Source organism: Pteropus alecto, unplaced genomic scaffold (assembly GCF_000325575.1).
Source record: "Pteropus alecto unplaced genomic scaffold, ASM32557v1 scaffold164, whole genome shotgun sequence".
Lineage (NCBI taxonomy): Eukaryota > Metazoa > Chordata > Mammalia > Chiroptera > Pteropodidae > Pteropus > Pteropus alecto.
In genome coordinates, this window is record NW_006439568.1 from 14,639,135 (window position 1) to 14,662,250 (window position 23,116).

The window sequence follows — 23,116 nt, forward strand, 5'->3', positions numbered from 1 at the left end:
CAGGTGCCTCCTCCTGGACGGCGGCAGCGGCAGCGGCGGCGGCGGCGCGAGGAGCCGGCGGGCAGCAGCGCGATGGGACCCCTGCGAGAGACCAAGGTAAGGAGGTCACGTCATGTGGGCGCGGGTGGCTGGGTCCGCCGGCGCCGGAGAGAGAGGGGAGGTGGCCACTGCGGGGCGACAAGCGGCCAGGTGCGAGCAGGAGGGGTGGCGTTTAGAATCGGGGTAAACGGGGGCAAGGAAGTGGTGGGGACGAAGGGAAGGCAGAGATGATAAGACCCCGGAGGTGCGTAGGTGGCACTGGAGGAAAAGATTTGGGAGGCCGACACAAGGATTAAAAAGATTGCCTTTGGAGGGTTAATCCCATCTGAAATTGGAGATTTGGAATCTAGCTCTCAATTGATGTTCTGCGTGTGTGCTGTGAATACAAACAATCTGATGTATTGGTGCCTGAGAAATAAGGACTCTGGCATGTCCGCGACCCAGCATGGGTTCAAGGTCTGCAATGTGCCGAGTGGAGTGGCTGACGTGTGCTACCTGCTGGGTGACTGATGTGCAGAACAAATTCAGAGACGGGGTGCGGCTCTGTCCCCTAGATGGGCTGGCTGCCTGAGCGACCTCAAGAGTTCCCCGCAGCTGGGGCTTTCCCTTCAATTCTTGCGCTGTGTGGGCCTCCCAGAGGTGTTTACTTTGGCAGCGACCATTCCTGGTAAGCAGTGTGGAAAGGAGCAGGAGGTCATGTTTCGAAATAGTGTTTGTTACCTAATCCAAAGCCCGTTTTCAGTCGCAGAGGTTGGAGGGAGCAGTGGGTTTGTTTTTGTTTTTTTTGTTTTTTTGTTTTTTTGTTTTTTTTGGCAACGAGCTCCTCCTAGGAATCCATTTTAATAAGGTTGGGTGGTAGTGACCCCAAAAAGCACTGGACTTCAGGCCTGTTCTGCTTCTAGATGATGTGCTGTGTTGGCTAAGCATCTCTTTTAGCCTCAGTTTCCTTATCTGTAAAAAGGGACACAAATTAGTGTCTTCTCTGTGGCCTGGATTGTAAGGATCAAATGAGATAATGGTTGGGAAAGCACTTTAAAAAGGGAAAAACGTTGCCAAAATATTACTTTCTATGCATTTTTTTTTTTAAACCAAGGTGTGGCCTTCTGTATTTAATGCTGTGGTTTTAAGGAGAGAGAGAAAAATCTGTTCTCACGGGTATCTTATAAGGAAAACAAAAGCTAAACATGAGATAAAAGGTGGAGCCATCTTACCGGGTATTGGATTTTTGTTTGCTTTTCTATTGGCAACAAGCCTTGTGTACCAGGATATTAATGAATAATTAAGATCCTGGCCAGAAGAGGAGGTATTTGAAAGATAAGGCTGCATGATCTATCGCGAAAAAATTGTTCCAGGTATAGGGGTCTACTTTATAAGGAGACGGGAAAACGAAAGTCAAATTGTTGTAGCTAATTCAGGGACAGCGAAATGAAAGTTCAGAGGAAATCAAGTTTTGTGCTGCCAGCAATCAAAAGCCTTTGAGAGAGCGGAAAACTTGAATGTGATAAAATAAGCCAGAGTGGGAAGGAGAGTCGAGAATGGCATGGGAGAGCAGAATAACCTTCCTGCCAGCGATGGAAGTGTGTGTGCGTGTGTCTGTGTGTGTGCCTGTGTGCATTTGCATCCTTGCTCCAGTGTGTGTGCTCTTCACTAGATTAGAAGGGTTAGCTCAGTGGAAGAGTTTTTTGGGAGCTCTTTTCAGCAACTGAGAGAAGGACCACTTTATGAAGGTTCAATATTTGGAAATGTGATTTCTTAGAAACTGAGCCCAGAGGAAGCAAACAGGAAGGAGTTCAGAGGGGGAGACTAGTTTCTTTTTGTTTTCCTTTTGATGTCCAATTTTGAGAAGGAGCAGAGAGTGCAGCGTCATGAGAAGGAGATTTCCCGAAGCCGAATCCCCCGTTTGATTCTTCGGCCCCATCTGCCCCAGCAACAGCACAAAGTGTCCCCAGCCTCGGAGTCTCCCTTCTCCGAGGAAGAGAGCAGAGAGTTCAACCCCAGCAGCTCTGGGCGCTCAGCGAGGACCATTAGCAGCAACAGCTTCTGCTCAGGTACAGTATCCACAGGAGGCCACACACAGGCATCAGGTGTGTGCACTGCAGGTGTGTTGTCAATGGACCTGGATTGGGCCCCTTAGAGCCTAGAACTAGACTTCTGTTTTGGGTATGAATTGTCTGTAGTTGCACCTTTTTGGCTGTTCTGACCTATAAATACAGCAGTTTCATATGGTTCAACCTAGTGAAATTTCATACCAGTTTTTATATGTTATTCTAGTTTGTAATTTACAATGTAAAATCTAACTTGTTTCCATGACCGTTTAAAAAAAATGTATTCCTTCGTTAAATCTGGAAAACTCATTAGCTTGCATTTTATACTAAGCAACCTTTATAAGCCTGTGGACTTCTATTCTTGGAATCCCCAAAGATAAAGCAACTCAGAAACCTCAAGGTCAAGGCCTTGTAGTTTAGAGAGAGAGGAAGAGCACAGGCTTTGTAATCTTCCAGGCCTGAGCTAGAATCCCTGGCCTTTTCACCATTTACAAGCTTTGTGACAACTTTGGGCAAGTTGCTTAACTTCCTTAAGCCTCAGTAGTTACACTCGTAAAATGGGATGATAATACCTACCTTGTAGAGTTTGCTGTGAGGTCGAAAGAGACCATGTACCTAAATCTACTCCTAGACTTATAGATATGCTTAATAAGTGATGGTTCTTAATATGATGAACTAGGGAGGACAGTTAAGGCACAAGATCCTAAGGAAGTTTCCTAAAAGATCTGAGCATATTCTGTAACAGCATAAATCTCTTCATAGCTCCTGAAGGTGCCACCACTATCAGTTGACAGAGCCTGTTATATGCATTGAAGCTCATGACTTAGAAGAATTTGAATTTTTAGGAAGTTTAGGAATTTGGGTAAAATTTAAAGGAGCAACTATCTTATGGTTAATGAAGAATGTTTCAAATGGGTAATTTTTAGAACTTATTTAGGGAAAATGTAATTTGAAGATTAACTCACATATGAGAAGTGACATGCGACTCAAGATGCCATGATTAATGCCTTAATTTAGTAGGATACAACATTTCATTATATTTAGTAGTGGTAACTTAGTTTTTCAGAGATTTTTAAAATGCAGCTTTGGATTTATTTTATACTTTCACAAAAGAATTCCATCCATAAGTTGTATAGTAGAAATATTATGCTGTCTATTTTTTATTTTTTCTCTGCAAAGCCTCAGATTATCTACTTGGTTCTGAAAAAATTCTATCAAAATGTTATATTTTAAAACTTATTTATTGCTGTTGGAATGATATTCATGCAGTTAGAAATGGAAACCCACTGATGGTTTTTGCTTGATAAGGAAGAAAACTATCAAACTGGAGCAGCTAAGACCCTTAGAAACTGGAGCTGTATTTGCAGAATATAATGCTGTTTACTTTCACTCCTCTTGGAGCTCAGGAACCACTCGGGTCAAATGTGGATGAACCCAGGAGATGTCATTTCAGACTGACATGCTTTGTTTATGTAACTCAAGTCCATGTTTATTCCCGATGTTCTCTCTACATAATTTTGTCTGTAACTGACTTTAGGGTGAGTAGAGTTATCAGAAAAAGAAAAAAGAAAAAGTTAGTCAAAACAAAACAAAAGAAAAACTCCAAATATGTTTTAGAAAATAAATTTGGAAAACCAATAAAGTTATTAATTTGGGTCATAAAGCACTCTCTCCAAGACCCATGTCCTGGATCATCGTCTCTTCCCAGGAGACCTGTCCGCCACTGAGGCCATAATGCTGTACATGAAAATCGGAAGTAGATATTGATCCATCTGCCATTAACTAGCTGAGAATTGAGTGGCAGAAGCATCTGATTATGGACATCTATAAACCTACCTTTTCATCTTCAGCCTTGTATCCTGCCTCCCGATAGCATTCCCTCGATTCCTGGGCCTCATCCTCCTGTATTGGCAGTTCTCCAAGGTTTGGGTTGGTGCCTTTTCCTCCTTTGCATTCCCTTCCTACAGAACCCTGACAAACCCCTTGACTGCTTTGAGTGCTGTGCTGACTAAAATTGACAGGAGCAAGACCTTTGGGGGCGTGTTAATGATGCTTTAGGAGGTCAGTCAGTGGATGAGAAACAAATGGGTTTAGTACTGGGGGGGAGCATTAAAGCTGTAAGCAATGAGGCAGAGAATGTAAAACAGTCCAACCAGCAGGGGGAAATAGCTGGTTTTAATCCACAAGCAGTGAGGCAGAGAATGTATAACAGAGAATTTCCAACCAGCAGGGGGAAATAGCTGGTTTTAATCCAGCCACTTTAACACTAAGGTCAGAATATGTATCTGTTGCTTAATCATGGTACTTAAGTCAGAGACCAGGATACACGCAAACATTACAAATGCCATCCTCTGCTAGAATGAAACTAAACTTACTTAGAGGTGTCTGTTACCACCACTGCTTCATAACCCTATGGTTATAAAGAAGATTGCATTAGCTTGTCGTCTTTATAAATCATCACGTTCACTAATGTGAAAGTTCGGGGGACTCTTACACTCTGGTAGTGAAATGGTAGAGGAAGATGTTACTCTCACACACAATACGATTTATTTTGAAAATTACATTTTCAGAACTGCAAACTAGATACTCGTTCCCCAGATCTGTGTTAAAGGCCTTAATTGTGCAGAGCTTCATATGTTCTAAGATATTCAGTTTTTAAAAGAAGAATAATGTAGTGAGTTTACATGAAGTTAAACTTACTTAATACAAAGGATTATTCTTATTTTGAGAGTCTGGCTTTCCTATCATTCGTATTACAACAAAATCATGATAATGTTTTCCGCCCCCATCCTCATGTTTTTCTTTTAATTTTACCGAGACTAGGAACTGTTTTCAAAGTGGTCTGTCCGTTTTTACCTACTTTGTCTCTTCCTTCCCACACACCACTGCCTTCCCCATTGCTTCCCATGGGAGCCTCGACAAGGCACATTTAATGACTTGATATTCTATATGCTAATTTGTGTGTTGTGTCTATCTCATTTCAGAGGGAAGGAGTTGTGTGTGACCTTTTGCAATTCATTCGGGGTGTGTCCCCAAAGAGCTCTTCTTTTAATAGCTTCTTATTAGAAGAATTTTTTTTAAGATATGCATGTGTTTTTTTGTTTTGTTTTGTTTTTGTTTTTGTTTTTTTGCATTGTACTCCAAAATCATTCTCCTGTTAGCATAGTCTCATCCTTACAGCTGTATTCGGTCTTCGTCACTGTGGCCTTTGTTGAGCACAGTTAAGTTTATACTGTAAGTGTTGGAGGCCAGGTGCTATTTTATATGCATAGCAAGTAAAACATTGTATATTTTTAGTAAATATTAACTAAGGCTTTCTTTAAAAAAAATATGTAAGGAAATACAGTTAATACTAACAAAACACCTGCATTTGTGTCCCCTCTTTTTTTTTAATCATTTTTTTAAATCAACGTTTTGGTATTAAGTCACCCTATCTTTTCTTCCCCAACCCCCCTGCCCATATTTCTTGTTTTAACATGGCCATGAGAAGTGATAAAACCCATATTTATGATTTGTGTCTTGGGTGTGGCCCATCGAGTCTGGATCTCTGTCATTTCTGTCTCTCTCTCTTTTTTTTGTTGGTAGTTAATTGTGTTTGTCATTGTATCAGGACTGTTAGAAAAGCTGATGACCTGGGTAACTCAGTCACATACATCAGTCACCTGACGTGGTTAGCAGCATGCTGTGCATTCCTCTTTGCTTAGTTGAGGCAGTAATTGCCCCTTAGAACTGGGAGGCAGATGGATTGCTGGGTTTTAAGCTAGTTCTCCTTGGGGTGCCTTGTAAACATGGCAGGTGGAACAAATTATGCTTATGGAACACTGGTTGTCTTACGAGAGACCAGTGATTTCTCTGCGTTATTTCCATGTTCCTGATCGGCACACACAGATACACAGGCAAGTGTGTGACTTCAACCCATTAAAAAAACATGTACCAAGTCAATACACTAAACGGTCAGAATCCAAGATTCTTTGCAGTCTAATCCAAAGGTGTTTGCAGAAAGTATTTTGATTTTTATAGTGGCTGTGAAGAAATCCTTCTTTGAGTGCCAATGACCTAGAGGTAATCATTGTTGCTGTTTGTGAGAAGAACAATTAAGGCAAATTACAACCTGACTAGAGCTCTGCCGAGGCATGACAATGCCTCCAAAAATTTGCCAGGCCTTGCCAAACAAAAATATTTCTGCTATGCTTTTGTCCAGTGGAGGAAACTTGGCATCTGGATAGAGTAAGCTTTTGAACATATCAGAATTGAGATGAACTGCTTAAAGCGAAGTGAGCTGCAGTACCAAATTACAGGATAATTGAATGACTGCCAACCTGCTGTGAAGAAAAAAACAAAGACCCTAAGACTTTAGTATCATTTTAATGAGGATAGAATGTAAGCACTGCTATATAACATATATTTCAACTGTTTAGCTGCCTCAGCCACAGAAATCAGTATCTAATGAAATAGGCTACAAATGAAAGGTGCATAGGCGCTATTTCTTTGAGAATGTGGTAACATACAATTAGGTGGATGAGAGCAAAATTTTCTTGACATTTAGTAAAAAAAGGTATTTCGCAGTGGGGACTGTGAAAGTAATCACTATAGAATTGACTATGCCTGAAAGCAAATTGTGGCATTCAGTGTGAAAATCTTTTATGTTCTAACTCATCTTTATGACAGTATCTCTCAATTTCAGAGTATAGTGCTTGTTTACTTTAGAATCAAGTATGGTGTTTGTCTGCTTTAGAATCCTCAGGAAAATGTGTTGAAAATCAGATGCCTTGGCCCCACCCTAACTTATTATTGCAGAATGGGAGGGCCCAGGAGTCTGTATTTTACAGGTTTTCCAGATGACTCTTACGCCTACTGAAGTCAGCCTCACTCCCTTGTGGTCTGTGTGTGTTTGGGCATTTTGTATGAGAAATGCAAGGAGTATGCCCAAAGTGGCATCGTAAGATGAATGAGGATCAAGATGGTAGAGGTAGTGGCCAGCCACGCAGATTAAACTCATGGCATGGGACAAGAAAAATGCCCCCACATTCCTTTGAAATTATAGCTTCTCACTCTTTGTTTACAATTCCCATGTCATTAGTCTTAGCAACAATATTATTTATAACTACATAATGGATTTAACTTGTGTTCAAATTATAGAACAGTAAAAGAAAAGAAAAAGCATTTCCTTCCTTTATTTTCCTATATAACACTCTCTCTCTCTCTCTCTCTTTGGATTTACTATTTCTATACTTGCAGTTTATTCTTTTGTACTTTCTTTCTTTGGTATTAGGATGACTTCAGGTGCACAGGAAGTGGGTATACCATGAATGTACCTTGAACAGCCAGTGGGTACACTGAAAGAGACCAAAAAAAAAAAGAGAAACCGTGGCCTGGGAGTAGCAGGACATTTAGCTTTTTGTAAGATTCCGAAAAATGTTATCCAATAAGCATTTATTAAATTCCTACAAAGTATTTGTAGGTATTTAAATTGTGTTAAGGCTATAGCAATGAATAAAACACAGTGATTGGAAAAATCCATTATTTTACTGCTTAACCTGGGCATCAAAATAAAGGGATAGCAGATCTTTGGATGTGATACCCATATGACCGTCCTTACTCACTTGCTTTGTTTCCCTGTCCCTTTTGCCCACACTCACTCCACACACACTCCTTCCTTGTAATCTGAGTTTGTTGCTCCATTTATTATCACTTTGACATCTCACATTTCATGAGCCCAAAGATTCAAAGAATTAACATCGATTAGTGTAGCGCAGAGGATAAACATGAGCCGTGGGATCGGCAGACCTGAGTTAAACGCATGAAATGAGCTTAGCAAGGTGGGCAGGGTCAGATCGGGAAAAGCTTCATATGCTGGGCCAAGAACTGGATCCATGAGATCAAGGGTCCCTAGAAAAACTACACCAGTAATGTAAAGAGTGGGGCCGCCTGGGTAGACGACAGTAGAGGGGACTCTAGAACTGGACAGTGTGTGCCCCTTCTAGTGGTATTCAGAATGTTTAAAACTTCACTTTTTAACTTTGTGGGCCAAGTAGCATGCATAATAGCAGGGCATGGTTCCTGGGCTGCCAACGTGCCACTCCTCACGACCTTGCTGAGCCAGCGAAGGGTTTCAGCAGGGAGGAGTCATGAGCAGATTTATGATTTAGGGGAATCTTTCTGATTATGCATTGGACAGTGGATGGGAGAGTCAGGCAATTAATTATGAGGAGCTGGCTTGGTTTGAAGGCACCATGGCCATCTGAGTGAAGACTGATAAAATGATATGTGTGAAGGTTGGGGGCTTAGTCACCGATTGCAAGTGGAAGAGAAGGGAAAGGATTGTGTCCAACTTTCCAGTGGATGAGCAGAAATGGAGCATCAGGACATGGGAGAGGACAGTGATGGATGAGCTCAGAGTAGGCTTTGTTGCATTTGAGATAAAGGTAAAGATCTGGAGTGAAGAGAAGTCGGAGATGCTGGTACCTGAAGACAAGGGAATTGATATCGCCGGAGGGGAGCGCACAGAGGGAGATTAGAGGACCAAGGCTAGAACTCCGAGATAAAGGGACAGTAGGTAAAATAAGAAAACCAAGTCCCCTGAGAATGAAACGCACACAGAGAGAGGAAGGAGGAGAGCTGGGGGTGACAGTGTCTCCAACTCCAAAGAAAAACTTTCAAGAAGAAAACAACCAGCAGATTCAGAGGTCACAGCAGGATTAAGTAAGGTGTGCACTAAAAAGCACTCTGGGAGAAGACCACTAGGTTGTCAGTGATCTTAGGCAGAAATGGTCCCAGACAATTGGGGGGATGGGATCTAAACTGCATCAGGCCAAGATGTGAATGGTTGGTGACAGAGTGTAAAGAGATTTTTGAACAGCCTAAATGGGATGGGAAAGAGAAAATAGAATAAAAACAAGTGTTGGATTTATAGTAAAGATAAAGCGTTTATTAAATGATAGCTATTTTGATGTGGTTTTTAGGATGAGGGGAAATACACTATAAAGAGAAAGAAAAAAACGGAGAGAAGATGGGAAGGAGAGTGAGAGGAAGGGAGGGAAGGAGGGAGGTAGTAGAGACAGAGAGAGACAGGGAGAGAGAGAGGAGAGATTGCAAATAGCAGAGAAGTGATAACTTTGTTAAAAGACTGGGGATAGACCCAAAAATACTCATACAGGGAAGAAAAGAAAGGCTAGATGTGAATATGGTTGACCCTCAAACAATGCAGTTGTTTGTGCAGTTGAAAATCTGCGTATAACTTCTGACTTCCCAAAACCTTAACTACAGCCTTCCCTCGGTATCTGCGGGGGATTGGTTCCAGGACCCCACGGATACTGAAACCCAGGGGTGCTCGAGTCCCTTCTATAAAATGGTGCAGAACAACGATGCAGTCGGCCCTTCCCACCTGCGGATCCCCAACAGTGGACCCAAAATACTGATTTCCATCCGAGGTTGGTTGAATCTGTGGATGGGAAACCCAGAGGTAACAACAGCAGAAGGCTGTTTATCGAAAAAAATCCTCATATAAATGGACCCACACAGTTCAAACCCATGTTGTTCAAGGGTCGACTGTGTGGGTGAGTGTCTTCATAGGTCAGGGTAGGTGTCCGAAGGGTCCATTTCAAAGTCTAGGTTAGATGCCTCTTCTTTATGCTTCCTCTATCACATCACGTGACCTGGTTTTAAAATTTCTTTAGTCACCCAACTCTCCAGTAGACTGTAGGCTCCGTGAAGGCAGGAACAGGATAGCTCCCTGCACCATACCTCATGCACAGCAGTTGCTTAGCAAGTATATGTTGGAATGTGGTAGAGGCATAATTATGAGAAAAGGACAAGTGATATGTTTTCGTTCATTTAATAAAATCTATTGAGAGCAGAATGCTACCTTAATAATTGAGGAAATAAAACAACTAGAACCGTACCCGTTACTCAATGTTATAGCTTTATTAAATGAAAGAAGCATTCATTTAATAACTCATTGAGGAGTTTCTGTCAAGCAAAAAAAAAAAAAAAAAAAATCTGCAATAGAACCCTCGCCCACCCCAATGCTGTGGGTAGCTAGAAGAGAAATCTCTTGCTAAAAAAATCAGAAAATGCTCCTCTTAAGAGCTGGCACCTGCAAGCCATGGGAAAAACCAGCAGTCCAGTTTCGAGTGGAGAAGGAATTTAGCACAAAGCCACTTACCCATTTTCCCAGGACTGCAACTTGACACTAGCTGCCACCACACCCTACACCCAGGTGCTTTTTACTCTGAGAGCACCAGTGTCCTCCCACCGACCCAGGAGACGCAGTGCGCTTCAGGTATGTAAGACTGCTGGGTGTGCCTCCATTGTCAAGGCTTTGCTGGTCCTGGGCCCGATAACTCCCCCAAATTTCTCCTGCTGCCCAGTTTGGCTACCTCCTGCTGTGGAGACATAGTCCAGCCCCTCCTCGGCCAAAGCAGAGAGGGACTCCTGACCCAGCTGCTGTCACACTGTCGGGCAGCCACTGTCATGTCCAGGGGCCCCAACGCCTGGAGTCATTGGGGTCATGTTCCTCTGGCTCCAGAGAGGGGAGGCCAGTCATTTTGGCTAGTACCCCTCAGGTGGGCTCATCCAGCGCTCACCATCATCCTGTCGAAACTCATCCTTCAGCTCGTGCCCTCAGTTGAATTTTCCTTGGGTTCCTCCTCTCGCCTGGCTGGCTTAGTCTCTATCCTGTCCCCGTTGGTGTGGGTGGCCATGCAGACAGGGTTCCTCTTAGCCACTGACCTCCCCCTCAGAACTCTTGAGAACCCATGGACCCTAATCTACCCTTCTATTTATTCTGACGTGTGTCTGAGGATTATATTTTCTTTAATACTTATAGCATAGTTTTCGAATTTAAAAGTAAAAGAAATATGCAAACACATATGTCAGGGTGGAGGTCATTGCATTTATAGGATTTTTTTTGTTTTGTTTTGCTTTTCACCAAAGGAAGATCATGCTCTACTAATCTGTGATCTTTTCTGTTCGCTTGTTAAGTAAACATTTATTGAACACCTACTGCGGGCAAGGAACTCATTCTAGCAGGTGAACTGCAGCGATGATCAATGCTGACAGAACGCCTACCCAGCAATGGGTATTTCAGGCAGTACCTGAACCTGCCTGTCGTTCTTGCCAGTGCATGGAAGTCCCCTCAGCCATTGCAATGACCACACGTACCCCACTCTACGGAAGGCTGTCATTTATTCAGCCATTCTTCTGTGGATGGACATTTCACCTGCGATGCTAACTTTCAAAATCCAGAATTTTATTTTATAAATGGCACTGGAATTATGAGCATATTTCTTCTTTTTCTCTCTCTTTTCTTTGTCCTTTCTAAAAAAAACGAAGTAAATACCATGATACACGTATATTATCTAAAATAATTTTCTTTTTTTTAAATAGGAAAATCCAAAGGTAGCAGCTACATGAACTGTATAATGAGCATTGTTTTTTCCTTAATGTTCTTCCATTTTTATCCCTTACTCTATCTTGACCATCACTATCTTCAGATTCTCAATGTGAGAACAAATAGAAGAGGGAAGGAGGGGGACGGGTATTTACATTGCCACAAGGGCGCCAACTGAAACTCAGGTGTCCTTAGAGTGGTTTGAAGTTTCTTGTTGTAAAGTTCCCAGGAGAATAAGAGATAGCCTCTTGGTGTGTCTCTGTTTTCTTTTCTTTCCTCCCTATCTTTCCAGTTCTTCCCCCTCTCCCTCCCTCTCTCCTCCTGCCAAAGAACCTTAAAAAAAAATGGAGTCTTTGAAAAGGCATGGCTTAGAAACTGCAAATAAACTCATATTGCTAAGGAGAAGGAAGGTCAGCAGTCTGAGCAACATGCTTATTTGGGAAAGATCATAACCCTATGAAAGAAAGAGTGAGAGAAATAAAAGCTTGTACCTCCCCTCCTTGCTGGGCTCACCTGTCTTCTGGCAATGATGGAGCTCCTGTTTCCAGTAGCTCTCTCACCAAAACTCCTAGGTAGATTCCTTATTCACACTACATTACATATTTGGACCAAGATATTTTCCCCTCCAAATGCCCTCTCCTCTGGCTGCTAACACAAATCAAACAACTTGACCAGTGCTTGGTAGAAAACCAAACAGACGCCCTTGTTTTCAGAGCCCGAGTTCTAGGAAGAAATGAAGACTTGCCTCAGTTCATTTCACTTCACTTCCTCCTTTGCTGCTGGGGGCTGCCCCAGAATGACTTTTATGGGAGCACTGGAGGCTCCAAAATATCTCAGAAATTTCGGGAATGTTTATATGTGCAATGATTATTTTGTCTCCAAGAAACCGGGGAGACATTCATTAAATAATTATTCCAGTCTCCACTGTGTTTTTATAGATGTAGGTTGCATGTCTTGGTGAAGTGCTTCCTATGAATTGCTTTTACGAGCTCATTTCCATCAGCACATACATATGCTCGAGTATACACAGCTTTCAAAGAAAACAAGCTCCCTTTGACCCCTCATCAGCTTGCAACTGCCAACTTATTTCTCTGTTCCTCTTTGTAGCAAGAGTTCTCCAAAACCTGTCTCCATAGTTTGCCCTTGACAAGCACGTGCGTGACCACACTGGCAAGGCTAACTTTCTCTTGTCAGTCTTCATTTTCCTTGACTTCTCAGCAGCAGTCAACACAATTGAATAAGCCTTTCTCTTGGGAAAGATTTTCCTCCTTGGCTCCTGTGGTCCCGCCTGCCTCTCAAGTCACTCTGAAGTCACCTTTGTTGGCTGCCCCCCACAATGTCACAGGTCTCAGTCCTCAGCCCTCTTCTTTCTCTAACCCTCCAAAGGCTCACATCTTTAAATCCCTCTCCTGTAGGTTGGTGATGCTCCTGCACCTCTCCCCTGAGCTTCAGGCTCACATATCCAACCGCCTACTCAATATCTCCAATGCTGTGGTTAATTTGTGCCTCAGGTTTAACACATCAAAAACAGAAGTCTTGATTTCACCCTTATCTACTCGTAAACCCACTTTTCTCCAACTCAGAAATGACCACCATGTTCCCCATTGTTTAAGCAAAGAACCTAGAAGACATTTTAAATCTTTTCCTATGGTTTATTGTCATAAATTAATGCTTTCAATTATTTTTCCAAAATATATCCCAAATTCATCTACTTTTCTCAATTTTCAATACTGCCACCCTAGTCAAACCACTGTCATTTCTCATTTCTACTATAGCAGTGACCTCCGTGTGGGTTTATGTGCTTTGTTCTTCCATTCACAAAGGGCCACGCAGCACAGTGGTCAAGAAAGAGGCCTTGGAGTTAGCCTGTTTGCCGTGGCTCTGCCACTTACCGACTGTGACCTCGGTAGATGGCTGAAACACTGGAGATAGTTGTGTATGCCCTCTGCAAAGCAGGGTGTTATTAGTGCCTACCTCAAGGAGATATTAGATTCAGTTAATTAAGACTTGTGTTGAGTGTTTAGAACATGCCTGCTAGTTTAGTAGGCACCCAGTAAAAATTAGATATATTATTACCGATACAGTCTATTCTTCACAAACCAAATTGTTGTCATCTCCTGCCTAATGCATGCTGTGATGTCCATTGCATTTAAGATACACTTAGGATTCCTGACTCACACTCCTGCGCGTGCTTGGCTTCTGCCCCCAATCAATCTCTTCATCAGTCTTCTTCCCTTCAGCCTTCCTGGTCTCAAGGTCCCAAACTTCTTGTTGTTCCCTCTGCCTGGGGTTCTTTTTCCTGCCTTTTCCATGATTATTTCCTTCTCATTTTTTGGGCTCAGTTCAAATGATTTCTTCAGGACCTTCCATGACAACTTATCTAATGAAGTATCTTTCCACCTTCTACCTCGCTAGTCTGTGTAATATCACCCAGTTTGTTTCATTAACTGTACATCACAATCACAACATCTTCTCTATGTATTTTTTTTTTTTTACTTTCTTTTTCTACCACTACAATGTGAACTCCTTGAAAACAAAGATCTTAGAGCCTTGATCATCATTAAATCCCTAATATCTAGAAGACTACCTGGCACACAATAGGAAATGAGTAATTATTTGTGGAAAGGATGGATGGATGGATGAATGGATGGATGGATGGATGGATGGGATTCTTACACTTCAACACTGGCAGTTAGTATTACAGTGTATAATACTGAAGCAAAATTAGTGTTGTCTACAGACTTGTGAATTCTCACTCCAAAAAGATGCTAAAATTAGAGTAGAAGTTCAAATTTTGCTATCGAAAACCTAGAATGCAAAATGATCTGAATGGCACACATTATTATATGGTTTCTGAATTAAAATAAGAATATTGGAAAACTGGAAACAACTAGAAAGAGTTTCTTGCCTTAAGTTTTTGTGGTCTGCTTATTATGAGATGGCTCCTTTTTAACAGCTTCCTTTGTCTGTTTTTAATTTGAGCATTCCCAGAATTGCTGCTGTTTCCTCTTGGAACAAATATACATAGAAAAATTTAGAAAACAACTAGCTGTGGTAGTTGGAAAAACAGGGATTTTAATAGTCTGACAAATCTGAGTTTGAATCTTGAGTCAATTGCTTAGATGATTTGTGACTGAGATTCTTAACCTCTCTGAGCCTCAGTTTTCCCACGTATAAAATAAGATATTATTAATTAATATGATAAAAATTAGTGTTCTTGCCACATGATAACTACTTAATAAATGTTACTTTTCTTACCTTACCTACATTCAGTGCATTTGAATACTTTTCTTACCTTACCTTCTTTCAGGGCATTTTGGTTTGTGATATTTCACAGGCTTCAGATTAATGATGAATTTAAGCTGTGACATTTTATCTGTCTTCATCAGACAATCTTCAAAAGTGTCAGTATCTAGGGCATTAAGAATAATAACACCCAGAGCAACGTCTGGCTCATAATAGATACTTAATCAATATTTGTTGAATGGATGAATAAGTAGTCTGTAAATGTTTCTGTCATTCATGAGAATCAACTTCATTTCCATATACCTTTAAGTAATGTTTCCTTAAAATAGTATTGATTTTTTCCTCCAAATTATGCAACTGAACATTGAACAGCATCAAGCCATAACTGAATGTTTCCAGACAATGACATAAAACCACATTCTCCTTCACCTGATATTATTTTTAAATATTTTTCTGGAATTGTTTAGTTCAGCAATGAGCTCTGAGATCTAAATTCAAAAGTTAAGCAAAAGTTTTAGAGATGTTTCTTAGACTTTTAAGAAATATTTTATTTATAATCTTTAGAACCTAGTCTTTTATTCTTATATGTAATTAATTGGTGCAAGGAGAGTGTAAAGTAAGGACTTGGTCATCATAATTGCCACCAAATGTGTTTTATGTCACTGGCTGTTAGGCACTTTAGTTAAATATTGAGAAATCATATCATACACCACACGCACACACACACACACGCACACACACAAACACTTTGAGCAATCCTAATATTTTAAAATGTAGATTAAAAAATATAGAGATAGATATTTATGTTTATATTCACTCTGCAAAAAATATTAAGTGCTTTCAAAGTTTTATCGGAAAAGCGTTGCACAGTAACACAGAAAGGATAAGTTTCCTAAAAAATTAAAAAAGAATAATGTTACCATCAAAAGAATTTAAATGAAAAATGAAGCTATAAAAATTTAGAATACAGTATAGGTAAATATTTACTTGATCTCGGAGTAAAGAAAAACATTGTAAGCATTAAAGTATCAGAAGTCACAAAGGAAAATGTGGAGAGATTTGACAACTAGAATTAGAAAAAGGTTTGCAAGTCAAAAACATAAAGTAAAAGCAAGCAACAAACTGGATGAGATATGACAAAGGGCTAATGCCTTTCATATACAAAGGTTTCTTACAGGTCAATAAAAAGTCTTAAGAGTTTAATAGAAAAATTGTCAAAGGACATGAACAATTTATAGAATAAGTAAAAAAGACCAATGAAAGTAAGCCTCACTAATAATTAAATACATGCAAACTAAAATATCAGAAAATATATTTTTCATTATTAACTTGGCAAAAATACAAGCAAAATAGTATTCAATACTGGCAGGAATTTAATCAATGGGATACTCTCATACAATAATAATAGGAACATAAGTTGTCTCAAACTTCTTGGATGCCTTAGTAATTCCACTTTTAAAGATACATTCTATGAGATAAAAGTTTGACCAAAGATTTATCTGTAAAAAAATTATTAAAGCAATTTTAATAATAGTGAGAAAGTTAGAAACAATCTAAAATATCTTACAAAAAGGAATTGATTTTTGAAAAATACAGTGTTCATATCTATTTTAAATAGTTACTGACTTTAATTAATGTTTTTGAGAAATAAAATATTTTGAAACTTTGTAAAACATACTCAAAAGCAGAGTGAGAATACTGCAATGAACCCCAATATGCTGCTAATTTATTCAGATTAAGCAGTAGCAAGATATTATCATGTTTTCTGTGTCTCTTTTTTCTTTTTTACTTTGCTGAAGAATTTTAAAGCAAATCTCTAGACATCATGTCATTTCATGTCTACCTACATACCTCAGCATGAATTTCTTTAAAAAAAAAAAGGACATTTTCTTATAATTATAGCGTTATTTTCATTACTAACACAATCATCATAATTCCTTGGTATGCAGAGAACATCGAAATAGCCTTGAATCATTCAACCTTTAAATCTAATGTCCACCTTATAAAACATATGGAGAACAGAGTAGTAATGGGTTAAATCGGGTTGGCACAATGCAGCCTACAGGCCAATCCTGTTCGCTGCCTGCTTTTGTAAATAAAATGTTTTTGGAACACAGCCATACCCAATCCTTTGTATATTGTCTACTGTGGCTTTCAATGGCAGAGTTGAATAGTTGTGACAAAGATCATCTGGCCAGCAAAGGCAAAAATATTTACTATCTGTCCTTTACAGAAAATCTATGTTGACATCTGAGTTAAACAATACCTTGAGGAAGCAAACAGACACTTTCGAGACAATAAAGGCTATTTCAATGTTCTCTGTCATACCAAGGAATTATAGTAATGTGGGCTTCATCTGGCATCCCATCAGATGGCACATAATGTCTGTTGTCCTACTGTTGGTGATGCTAAGAATACTTAGTACAGGCGGGTAAGGCCTCATCACTCCACTGTAAACTCCCTTCCAGCCTTTTGTCTAATGGTTTCATCAATTATATTTGTTGCCTAAATCAGTTATTTCATTATAAATAATTAGCAAATAATAACTTTCTATTTCTCTTAATTCCATGTACCTTCATTAACCAGAATGCTTCTGTAAAGGAAGATCTTTCCAATATTAATGAGGGATTTCAGTTATACTGAAATATAGTTTGTATAGGAGCAGTTTTTACCACCAGAATATATGCTAATTCTTTTCTTTTAATTGTCAAATTTCAGCATAAAAACTTGGTCCCTGGGTTGCTTCTAATGATTTCCAGTGGACTGGGATTCTTTTGGGTAAAAGGGATCTTTTTTTTCTCTGTTTCATTTTGTTTTGTGTGGTATAACTATGAAATCTGGTGGTTATCAGTCAGTTGCATATTATTCTTTTTGATGTTCAAATTATTCCATCTTTGGCCAATGGGGACCTCTTTGAGTTGGCTCCTATTAGTCTTTAATAGCTTCTTTTCTAGCCTAACAAGTTCCAGGGGGAAATTTTCAGTAACAGAGTAATGAAACTGTCTATAATATATGTTGAAATTTTAACAAAACAAAAAGCAAGCGAGCAGGTCAACCATATGCATTTAAGAAAAGATCAGTAAGAAATACGCCAAATTGTTAAATTTTTTTTCTTGGTACTACAATTATAGGAAAATGTTATCCTTTTGATTTTTCTGTGCTTCTTTGTACTCTCTTGCACTCCAGATTTTCCATAATGAAAATTATAACTTTTATAATAAAAAAAGGAGTCAAATTTTAACAACTATAACAGAAGATTTTGTTTATTAGCAAGTTCCTTTAGTATATTTAAAATAAGATTCAAATTATTTTAAAAGATACTTATACACACCTTTTTCAGAACTGTAAGTGGAATAATTGTACAATTACTAACCATCTCCCATATTTTCAAAGACCTTGTAAAGATAGAAGAAAAATGGATTAAAAAAGAATCAATTTTTAATAACCTCCAGGCTACAAATTACAATAGATGCCTGTTTTTCCCATCTGTCTTTATAGACTTTAATTTTTTTTTTTTCTTAGCAACAATTTGGATCCTAGTTAGTGGCTATATTTCTTACAGCACTGTAGTTAGGCCTCAACTTTCAGAAGTTCCTGATCTGTCAATATTTCTACTATTCTTAATCCTGCATGTTGACAAATTCAAAGCAAATGAACAAGAACAAAAGTCACAAAAGAAACTATTCCTTAATATAAATCACAGAAAGTGTGTAAATTAGTCTCCTTTACTGTCAGTGGGATCATTTAGATATGGCCTTGATGAGGGTCACTTAGTTACCTAAGTTCCACCAGGGGCCATTCTGGGCCCTTGGAAGTGGGATTTAAAATTGTTGACCCCAGAAGAGAATCATCTGATATTTTCAAAAGGATCACATATAATGTAAAACATGGAACATGGTCCTGTTGTGTGTGTGTGTGTGTGTGTGTGTGTTAATTAAGTTACACTTACGATGAATAATAGAAAGAGTAAAAACTATGTAAGAGCTGGGGTATGTTGCGTGAGCACGTGTATGTGTCTTGAAAGAAAGAAAAACTCCTCCCTCTGCAATAGGCTGACAGTCTTTTACACCCTCTTCCCCAAGCCTTGGAACGAAGCTTCACTTATGCCAAAACCAGGCCTGAGATGTTCTTACTTTTTCAGGCATTCTTCTGGAAGGTTGAAACACCCCATACTTTTTGAGTAGATCATTCAGGATTTTTGCCATTTCTTGCCCAGAAAGTTTCCTCATTCTGTCACATTTGTCACTGATAATTTCTTTATAGTAACACAATTAATAAAAACTATAATTACAAATATTGTGTTTATAAATCTATGGATTCTACAGGACAAATTCAGAAGTTGAGGCAGCAGCAGGAAACAGCACAATTGAAGGGTTTAACCGAAGCAGGTTTAATAAATAAATCTCTCAAATATGTGCTTGATCCAAGTGTAGTTTGGCACATAAATGAGATTAGATATGATCAACCAAAGACCATCAACTTGTCTTCACTATTCTTAGAATCTTGGAGTAAATGTGAATGAAGAATATTTTACACAGAATTTTGCAAAGGATCTGGGCTTGATCTGAACTGGTAGTCTGCTTCCAACTATGACCATAAAATTAAAAAGGGAGAAAAACAAGGATATGAAGAAGAGGAGGAAAGAGAGAGAGGGGGGAAGGGATCCTAAACAAGACTTGCTGAAAAATAACCACTTCTTCAGTGCTACACAGAGGGAAATATTTCAGGTGTCCCAGATGACCAATGACTCCAGTATAGGAAGCTCTGTTGTCTGTGCTGCAGTCTTACTTTGCATAACTTAGATTGTACTCTCTGTAGTAGGAAAATAAATGGCCTCGCCCTTTCCCAAACTAGATTCCTTTGTTAGAATTGTCCCATTAGGCAAAACAGGCAAATGTCCCAAGCTTCTCTAATAACTCGCAGATTTTCTTGCATATGGATTTGCCTTAATAGGCTTGCCAGTTTACAGGAACTGTGTGTTGTGGGATATATTTACTCAACTCCTTCTGGCTTATTTATGAACTCCATCAATATGATCATGGACTGGGTATAATGCCTGTGGTCTGGTTCAGGTTCAAGGCTTGATACATATTTGTTTAACCAATAAAAGACCATGTCATAATTTCCTATTGTTCTCTCCTTAATATGAAGCACAATACGAGACAGTTAACAGATTTGGGGTGAACACTAGTTTATGTAGTGATTCAAATGCTGAACAAGATAACTAAAGTTAAAAATATTTTTGGGTATTCATCTTCTCAATGCCCCTAGAGACACACTAGCTGTAAATATTGATGACAGGTGAGGCACACACTCCAGGTGAAACTGCCTTCCCTAAACTGCTACCACTCTAAATAATTTTAGTTCTTAATTTTTATAAGACTCTACCACTTAATCCTTGAAATTACTAGTACTAAGGACGCGATGTGTACATATTCTTTCTTACTTAACTCTAGCAAATGGTAATGGAACCAAACAGAACACATTTGCTTTCTATTTATTTAAAGTATAATTTTGACAGGGTTTCTCAATACTGGAAATTGTGTAATAATTTTATTCCTTTGAGTCTGAGAGTTTTCAAGAGAAATTACTTTTTAGGGTAGAGAATCTGAAGCATAGATTTTTATTTGGGCTACTTCTTTCAAAAGAAGTAATTTATGGAACTGACTCATAAGGAAATAATTTTAAAGGCAGTAAGTAATTTTGAATGATTAGACTTCATTCTTTTGAGTTTATCTGCTTTGGGATAGGAATCAAGAAAGAGAGGCTCTCCTGAGGCGACGTGCAAGACCTGTTGAGTCTTGTTAAAGTGCTGGAATCTGTCTGAGCAATTAGCAGCTTTGCACCTTTAGAGAAGAGCTCAGATATCTTTGGGTTGAAGCATGAGACCTGCAAATATAAGAGAAAGGCAGGGACAGTAAGCGATGAAATAGCTGAGCGGTAGCAGCAAGAGGGGTTCTCATTACTCAGTAATTCAAATCCAGTTTCTTCAGGAGTTCAGGAAGAATGTAGCACATTTAGAAGAGCGGCAAAGGTAGTAGGCAGGAACAATGTACTGAACATCGTTCGCTTCCAGAAATAGACCACTGAGGTCCATTGAGGAGAAAGAAATCATTTTGCCAAGTTCACTTTGCTCCATGGAGATATTTCATAATAAAAATTGAAATAAAGACCAGAAACGAAGCAACAACAATTTTTTTTAAGATAGATTCTAGTCATCTTAATTTAGGCAATCAGTATATTTTATTCAGGCCTAGTTCTATTTCTATCTTTATTGAAGCTATGGAGTTTTACGATAGCCTTTTATAGGTGGCAAATTGTTTTAGTTCTTTTAATAGTAATAAAAATATAATAGTTCTAAAAGTTATTTGTACTAAATGTCTTTTTTTTGTCTAAGTAGTTACTGGCATCAAAACATTGTTGTGTAATAAAGAAATGTTTAGTAATAAAAATAACCACTAATTGATTTGTTTGAGTAAATATACTTTTAAGTAATATTGATTTGTATTCAATTCCCATGCAATTCTCCTCATCAAAGTATAAATGAATTAATGAACCATCGTAAATATTTAACAAATATGGAAAGCACTTATAGGAGTAGCAGTATGATTTTCCCATTTACTTAGTAAGCATCTACACAGGTCACTTTATGTCATGCATATTAATTTATAATAATGACTGTGATAATCTGTAACTTGAAAGTTAAGAGAATGTTTTTAATTTGAATATCATTTTCATTTTACCAGTTTACTTCAGACAGCAAGATAGCTGATCGATATATTTCTGTTTGGGTGTGTATGATAATAAAACTGGATCACTTCTTTTTGCTTCCTTGAACTCCTAAAGGCAGATCTTTTATCTGTCACTCTGATGGGCCAAGTGATCAAAAATTGGGTGTGGTCAATAATAATCAAGTAACTTTTTATCTTTACACAAACAACTGTGAAATGTTCACTCCAATGATCCTGAGTTGCTACGGTGAACTTTTTATTACTGACCCCATCAGAAATCTGTGGACGGTTATGACCCCAAAGTTGACTACCTAAAGCATTATAACAGACAAGCCTTTAGGTTTTGGCAACAGGAATGTTACAGAAATATTTGTTATCCAAAAAGCTTATAAGATGTTTCCTTAAAATATGTTTTTGATGGTTGATATTTCCTTTGTTAAAATGATTGGCCAAAATTTGGAAAATAAAAGGGGAGCCATCCATAAGCGTTAACCAGGGCTCAATCAACAGAGTACACGTGTGAGCGCACGTATGCATGGCTTGCTTTCTGCATGCTTCTGTTGGCCATCATTGATTTCCTCCTCCTCATTAAACACTCTTGATTCCTGTCTTCCAGATGACACAGGCTGTCCTAGTAGCCAGTCAGTATCTCCTGTGAAGACGCCCTCAGATTCTGGAAACAGTCCTGTTGGCTTTCGCCCTGGGAGCGATGAAGACTTTACCAGAAAGAAATGCACAATTGGAATGGCTGGTGAGGGAAGCATCCAGTCCACTCGCTATAAGAAGGAACCAAAGTCGGGCCTTGTAAAGCCAGGTAAATACACTTATATTCCTGTTTTTATCAGAGTAATATGACTAAGGAGATTTCACGTTTGAAATGAAACACCTGTATATCAAGACAGGGAACACTAATGATGTACCCAGGACCCAGAAAAGGGGTAAGGGGTGGAATATATTTTGTACCAGTTGTTAATAATTTAGTAACTATAGTGCCATATATGCATGTGCATTATAGACAAAGGAATAATGTTGAAAAAATGTAAACTGGATGGTATAACAGACATTTAAACTCTGTAATTAATTCCAGTATAAATTACATACGAAATTACTTGGTTGCATCTAGAGTGACAGTAGATTATGAAAAGAACAGGTTATCTTGATGCAGATCTATAGGGCTGGGTGTACTGGCTAACCTAGTTATTTTATTTGCTTTTTAAAGATTGAAATATGAATATGATGTTCTGCGTTCAACAGTTACAAAATATTAAAAGCTATGAGATGAAATGGAGATAATTATTGCAATGGATGAGATGCCATGAGCATCGAAAAGGTCAATTCTCGGAATCTGCACTCTATAAATAAATATTTTGTGTCATAGAAATAGGTACAGTAAATGAACAAATATAGTTTTAGTAAAACTGAAGTTTTAACTTTAAAGGACAGGAACATCGGATTGGTGTTGTGAGACATCTTCTACATCGCATTATTTTCTTTAACATCCACAGTTATGCTATACATATTTGAGTCTGAAAAGACAGATTAATAGCTGCATGCATCCTCATTCCTTACATTTGTCTTCTAAGTTTTGTTTGGGAAGGGGTGTCTTTATTGTGCGAGGAGCTCTAAACAGCTTTATTTCAATGGAGCCAATGCTTGGCCCTGTG

At 38.9% G+C, this 23,116-nt stretch overlaps 1 protein-coding gene across 1 annotated transcript in view; it reads left to right on the forward strand.

Moving 5' to 3' along the window:
• Positions 1-6: 6 nt before the first annotated feature.
• The window catches only part of SYBU (syntabulin), a 66,120-nt gene continuing 43,010 nt past the window's right edge, over positions 7-23,116 (forward strand). The window contains 3 exon segments of the mRNA XM_006916699.3: positions 7-96; positions 1,886-2,087; positions 22,069-22,266. Coding sequence (XP_006916761.1) covers positions 73-96; positions 1,886-2,087; positions 22,069-22,266 — 424 coding nt within the window. The 5' untranslated portion in view covers positions 7-72.